The following is a 6,887-nucleotide window of genomic DNA, read 5'->3' on the forward strand; positions in this document are numbered from 1 at the left end:
TTTAAAAACAAAGATATCCAATGAACTATTTTTTCTCCAATGGTTAAAGTAGCAGCAATATATATGATTAATTACATAGTTAAAATCATATTTACTTACCCTCCTAATAGTATCTGTGGCTGGTTGGATTCATTTGTGATACCAAAAATATCAGGAATTAGATCACCATTGAAACTGAAAAAAATTAAAACAATAAGCAGCTATTTCATTAAATTCTTACTTCTAATTTAGCTTTAAAAGAAACAATAACTTTTGGGAAGTGTGGTAGACATTACAATGCTTGCCAGTATCTAGTGATAAGTAGTAAGTCAAATGTCAGCACAAGTGACACGTGTCACTTTTACACCAAAGTGTATAATTTCTGTTACCGGCCCCTCCAGCCCTCTCCAGGCTTGCCATGGCAATGAGAAGACATTGTGATTCAGATGGACTAGCTACAAAGACAGTGGGGTCTCAGATGGCCTGACTCTAAGCAACAGCACAGAGCAGAGCCTGTTGTTGACCCACACTGGACATATAGTAAGAGCAAGAAAGATTCTTTTTGTGAGATTTTGGGTATGTCTGTAATCTTTGCATTATCTAGACTATCCTTGAATGATAAGGATATAGCACTAATTCCTAGAAACTTACTTCAGAATCATAAGCCAACTCATTTATTTAGATGGGCTTAGGAGAAATAACCCAGAAAAATAATCCTAGTTGGTATAAAACTTCATATTGGCCATTGAATATTTTAACAACAATGAAAAAATACACAACTATGAAAGAAATCTAGCGGGGCACCATTAAGAAGATTAATCCATGGATTTACAGTTCAGATTTCTAATGGCCACTGACACACTGCTGTATGGGTATGATTTCAATAACTGTAAGAAAGGCAGTACTGGAAAAAAGAATGTGGCCAAACTTTGCTCTAGTCCCAGGAATGATCTCGACCTCTACCAAAATATGCTGTCAAAAATTTATAAATCCAAATTTACATCAGTTATTTAAATCAATTATCCTGGTACATGAGTCTATACTGAGAATATAAATAATAACACAAAGGAAGAGTTATAAAAAGAACAAAAATTTCTCCTTAATATAAGAATCTTTCTAAATTTCTAGAGGAAATTGTATCCTACATACTAAACATAACAGTTATACTCAAAAACAGCTATCTTAATTCTTTCAGTAATGACAGCATAGATCCATAAGGGACACATCTGAAGCTACTGAAACAAAAACACAAATCTCTTCTTTCCAAAATAATAAATTTCATTTTTCTTTGTCCTATCTGATGGCAAATAAACACAATATAATCAAAGGTACAGGCCTCTGAGTGAATTTAGTGTTTATATTACTAAGCAAAGTAGCTTCCTATGTGAAGATTTTATTTTATGTTTAAGTTTAAAATCATTTCGGGGCGGAGCAAGATGGCCGAATAGGAACAGCTCCAGTCTCCAACTCCCAGCGCGAGCGACACAGAAGACCGGTGATTTCTGCATTTTCAACTGAGGTACTGGGTTCATCTCACTAGGGAGTGCCGGACAATCGGTGCTGGTCAGCTGCTGCAGCCCGACCAGCGAGAGCTGAAGCAGGGCCAGGGAAGCACAAGGGGAAAGGGAATCCCTTTTCCTAGCCAGGGTAACTGAGACACACAACACCTGGAAAATCGGGTAACTCCCACCCCAATACTGCGCTTTAAGCAAACGGGCACACCAGGAGATTATATCCCACACCTGGCCGGGAGGGTCCCACGCCCACGGAGCCTCCCTCATTGCTAGCACAGCAGTCTGCGATCTACCAGCAAGGCAGCAGCCAGGCTGGGGGAGGGGCGCCTGGGGCGCCCGCCATTGCTGAGGCTTAAGTAGGTAAACAAAGCCGCTGGGAAGCTCGAACTGGGTGGAGCTCACAGCAGCTCAAGGAAACCTGCCTGTCTCTGTAGACTCCACCTCTGGGGACAGGGCACAGTAAACAATAACAAAAGCAGCAGAAACCTCTGCAGACGCAAACGACTCTGTCTGACAGCTTTGAAGAGAGCAGTGGATCTCCCAACACGGAGGTTGAGATCTGAGAAGGGACAGACTGCCTGCTCAAGTGGGTCCCTGACCCCTGAGTAGCCTAACTGGGAGACATACCCCACTAGGGGCAGTCTGACACCCCACACCTCACAGGGTGGAGTACACCCCTGGGAGGAAACTTCCAAAGCAACAATCAGACAGGTACACACGCTGTTCAGCAATATTCTATCCTCTGCAGCCTCTGCTGCTAATACCCAGGAAAACAGGGTCTGGAGTGGACCTCAAGCAATCTCCAACAGATCTACAGCTGAGGGTCCTGACTGTTAGAAGGAAAACTACCAAACAGGAAGGACACCTACACCAAAACCCCATCAGTACGTCACCATCATCATCAAAGACCAGAGGCAGACAAAACCACAAAGATGGGGAAAAAGCAGGGCAGAAAAGCTGGAAATTCAAAAAATAAGAGCGCATCTCCCCCGGCAAAGGAGCGCAGCTCATCGCCAGCAACGGATCAAAGCTGGACGGAGAATGACTTTGACAAGATGAGAGAAGAAGGCTTCAGTCCATCAAACTTCTCAGAGCTAAAGGAGGAATTACGTACCCAGCGCAAAGAAACTAAAAATCTTGAAAAAAAAGTGGAAGAATTGATAGCTAGAGTAATTAATGCAGAGAAGGTCATAAGCGAAATGAAAGAGATGAAAACCATGACACGAGAAACACGTGACAAATGCACAAGCTTCAGTAACCGACTCGATCAACTGGAAGAAAGAGTATCAGCGATTGAGGATCAAATGAATGAAATGAAGTGAGAAGAGAAACGAAAAGAAAAAAGAAGAAAAAGAAATGAACAAAGCCTGCAAGAAGTATGGGATTATGTAAAAAGACCAAATCTACGTCTGATTGGGGTGCCTGAAAGTGAGGGGAAAAATGGAAACAAGTTGGAAAACACTCTTCAGGATATCATCCAGGAGAACTTCCCCAACCTAGTAGGGCAGGCCAACATTCAAATCCAGGAAATACAGAGAACGCCACAAAGATACTCCTCGAGAAGAGCAACTCCAAGACACATAATTGCCAGATTCACCAAAGTTGAAACGAAGGAAAAACTGTTAAGGGCAGCCAGAGAGAAAGGTCGGGTTACCCACAAAGGGAAGCCCATCCGACTAACAGCAGATCTCTTGGCAGAAACTCTACAAGCCAGAAGAGAGTGGGGGCCAATATTCAACATTCTTAAAGAAAAGAATTTTTAACCCAGAATTTCATATCCAGCCAAACTAAGTTTCATAAGTGAAGGAGAAATAACATCCTTTACAGATAAGCAAATGCTTAGAGATTTTGTCACCACTAGGCCTGCCTTACAAGAGACCCTGAAGGAAGCACTAAACATGGAAAGGAAAAACAGGTACCAGCCATGGCAAAAACATGCCAAAATGTAAAGACCATCGAGGCTAGGAAGAAACTGCATCAACTAACGAGCAAAATAACCAGTTAATATCATAATGGCAGGATCAAGTTCACACATAACAATATTAATCTTAAATGTAAAGGGACTAAATGCTCCAATTAAAAGACACAGACTGGCAAGCTGGATAAAGAGTCAAGACCCATCAGTCTGCTGTATTCAGGAGACCCATCTCACACGCAGAGACATACATAGGCTCAAAATAAAGGGATACAGGAAGATTTACCAAGCAAATGGAGAACAAAAAAAAGCAGGGGTTGTAATCCTAGTCTCTGATAAAACAGACTTTAAACCATCAAAGATCAAAAGAGACAAAGAAGGCCATTACATAATGGTAAAGGGATCAATTCCTAAATATATATGCACCTAATACAGGAGCACCCAGATTCATAAAGCAAGTCCTTAGAGACTTATAAAGAGACTTAGACTCCCATACAATAATACAATAATAATGGGAGACTTCAACACTCCACTGTCAACATTAGACAGATCAACGAGACAGAAAGTTAACAAAGATATCCAGGAATTGAACTCATCTCTGCAGCAGGCAGACCTAATAGACATCTATAGAACTCTCCACCTCAAATCAACAGAATATACATTCTTCTCAGCACTACGTCGCACTTACTCCAAAATTGACCACATAATTGGAAGTAAAGCACTTCTCAGCAAATGTACAAGAACAGAAATTATAACAAACTGTCTCTCAGACCACAGTGCAATCAAACTAGAACTCAGGACTAAGAAACTCAATCAAAACCACTGAACTACATGGATATTGAACAACCTGCTCCTGAATGACTACTGGGTACATAACGAAATGAAGGCAGAAATAAAGATGTTCTTTGAAACCAATGAGAACAAAGATACAACATACCAGAATCTCTGGGACACATTTAAAGCAGTGTGTAGAGGGAAATTTATAGCACTAAATGCCCACAAGAGAAAGCAGGAAAGATCTAAAGTTGACACTCTAACATCACAATTAAAAGAACTAGAGAAGGAAGAGCAAACACATTCGAAAGCTAGCAGAAGGCAAGAAATAACTAAGATCAGAGCAGAACTGAAGGAGATAGAGACACAAAAAACCCTCCAAAAAAATCAATGAATCCAGGAGTTGGTTTTTTGAAAAGATCAACAAAATTGACAGACCGCTAGCAAGACTAATAAAGAAGAAAAGAGAGAAGAATCAAATAGACGCAATAAAAAATGATAAAGGGGATATCACCACCGACCCCACAGAAATACAAACTACCATCAGAGAATACTATAAACACCTCTACGCAAATAAACTGGAAAATCTAGAAGAAATGGATAATTTCCTGGACACTTACACTCTTCCAAGACTAAACCAGGAAGAAGTTGAATCCCTGAATAGACCAATAGCAGGCTCTGAAATTGAGGTAATAATTAATAGCCTACCAACCAAAAAAAGTCCAGGACCAGACGGATTCACAGCCGAATTCTACCAGAGGTACAAGGAGGAGCTGGTACCATTCCTTCTGAAACTATTCCAATCAATAGAAAAAGAGGGAATCCTCCCTAACTCATTTTATGAGGCCAACATCATCCTGATACCAAAGCCTGGCAGAGACACAACAAAAAAAGAGAATTTTAGACCAATATCCCTGATGAACATCGATGCAAAAATCCTCAATAAAATACTGGCTAACCAAATCCAGCAGCACATCAAAAAGCTTATCCACCATGATCGAGTGGGCTTCATCCCTGGGATGCAAGGCTGGTTCAACATTCGCAAATCAATAAACATAATCCAGCATATAAACAGAACCAAAGACAAGAATCACATGATTATCTCAATAGATGCAGAAAAGGCTTTTGACAAAATCCAACAGCCCTTCATGCTAAAAACGCTCAATAAATTCGGTATTGATGGAACGTACCTCAAAATAATAAGAGCTATTTATGACAAACCCACAGCCCATATCATACTGAATGGGCAAAAACTGGAAGCATTCCCTTTGAAAACTGACACAAGACAGGGATGCCCTCTCTCACCACTCCTATTCAACATAGTGTTGGAAGTTCTGGCTAGGGCAATCAGGCAAGAGAAAGAAATCAAGGGTATTCAGTTAGGAAAAGAAGAAGTCAAATTGTCCCTCTTTGCAGATGACATGATTGTATATTTAGAAAACCCCATTGTCTCAGCCCAAAATCTCCTTCAGCTGATAAACAACTTCAGCAAAGTCTCAGGATACAAAATTAATGTGCAAAAATCACAAGCATTCTTATACACCAGTAACAGACAAACAGAGAGCCAAATCATGAATGAACTTCCATTCACAATTGCTTCAAAGAGAATAAAATACCTAGGAATCCAACTTACAAGGGATGTAAAGGACATCTTCAAGGAGAACTACAAACCACTGCTCAGTGAAATAAAAGAGGACACAAACAAATGGAAGAACATACCATGCTCATGGATAGGAAGAATCAATATCGTGAAAATGGCCATACTGCCCAAGGTCATTTATAGATTCAGTGCCATCCCCATCAAGCTACCAATGACTTTCTTCACAGAATTGGAAAAAATTGCTTTAAAGTTCATATGGAACCAAAAAAGAGCCTGCATTGCCAAGACAATCCTAAGTCAAAAGAACAAAGCTGGAGGCATCACGCTACCTGACTTCAAACTATACTACAAGGCTACAGTAACCAAAACAGCATGGTACTGGTACCAAAACAGAGATACAGACCAATGGAACAGAACAGAGCCCTCAGAAATAATACCACACATCTACAGCCATCTGATCTTTGACAAACCTGAGAGAAACAAGAAATGGGGAAAGGATTCCCTATTTAATAAATGGTGCTGGGAAAATTGGCTAGCCATAAGTAGAAAGCTGAAACTGGATCCTTTCCTTACTTCTTATACGAAAATTAATTCAAGATGGATTAGAGACTTAAATGTTAGACCTAATACCATAAAAATCCTAGAGGAAAACCTAGGTAGTACCATTCAGGACATAGGCATGGGCAAAGACTTCATGTCTAAAACACCAAAAGCAACGGCAGCAAAAGCCAAAATTGACAAATGGGATCTCATTAAACTAAAGAGCTTCTGCACAGCAAAAGAAACTACCATCAGAGTGAACAGGCAACCTATAGAATGGGAGAAAATGTTTGCAATCTACTCATCTGACAAAGGGCTAATATCCAGAACCTACAAAGAACTCAAACAAATTCACAAGAAAAAAAACAAACAACCTCATCAAAAAGTGGGAAAAGGATATGAACAGACATTTCTCAAAAGAAGACATTCATACAGCCAACAGACACATGAAAAAATGCTCATCGTCACTGGCCATCAGAGAAATGCAAATCAAAACCACAATGAGATACCATCTCACACCAGTTAGAATGGCGATCATTCAAAAGTCAGGAAACAACAGGTGCTG

At 40.2% G+C, this 6,887-nt stretch overlaps 1 protein-coding gene across 2 annotated transcripts in view; it reads right to left on the reverse strand.

The window, feature by feature from the left end:
* ITFG1 (integrin alpha FG-GAP repeat containing 1) overlaps window positions 1-6,887 on the reverse strand; it is a 307,787-nt gene that overhangs the window by 289,717 nt on the left and 11,183 nt on the right. For both annotated transcript variants that reach the window (XM_025371411.1, XM_025371410.1), the window contains exon 5: window positions 100-174. In XM_025371411.1, coding sequence (XP_025227196.1) covers window positions 100-174 — 75 coding nt within the window. The remainder of the gene's footprint in view (window positions 1-99; window positions 175-6,887) is intronic.

This window comes from Theropithecus gelada, chromosome 20 (genome assembly GCF_003255815.1).
Source record: "Theropithecus gelada isolate Dixy chromosome 20, Tgel_1.0, whole genome shotgun sequence".
NCBI classification, from domain to species: domain Eukaryota; kingdom Metazoa; phylum Chordata; class Mammalia; order Primates; family Cercopithecidae; genus Theropithecus; species Theropithecus gelada.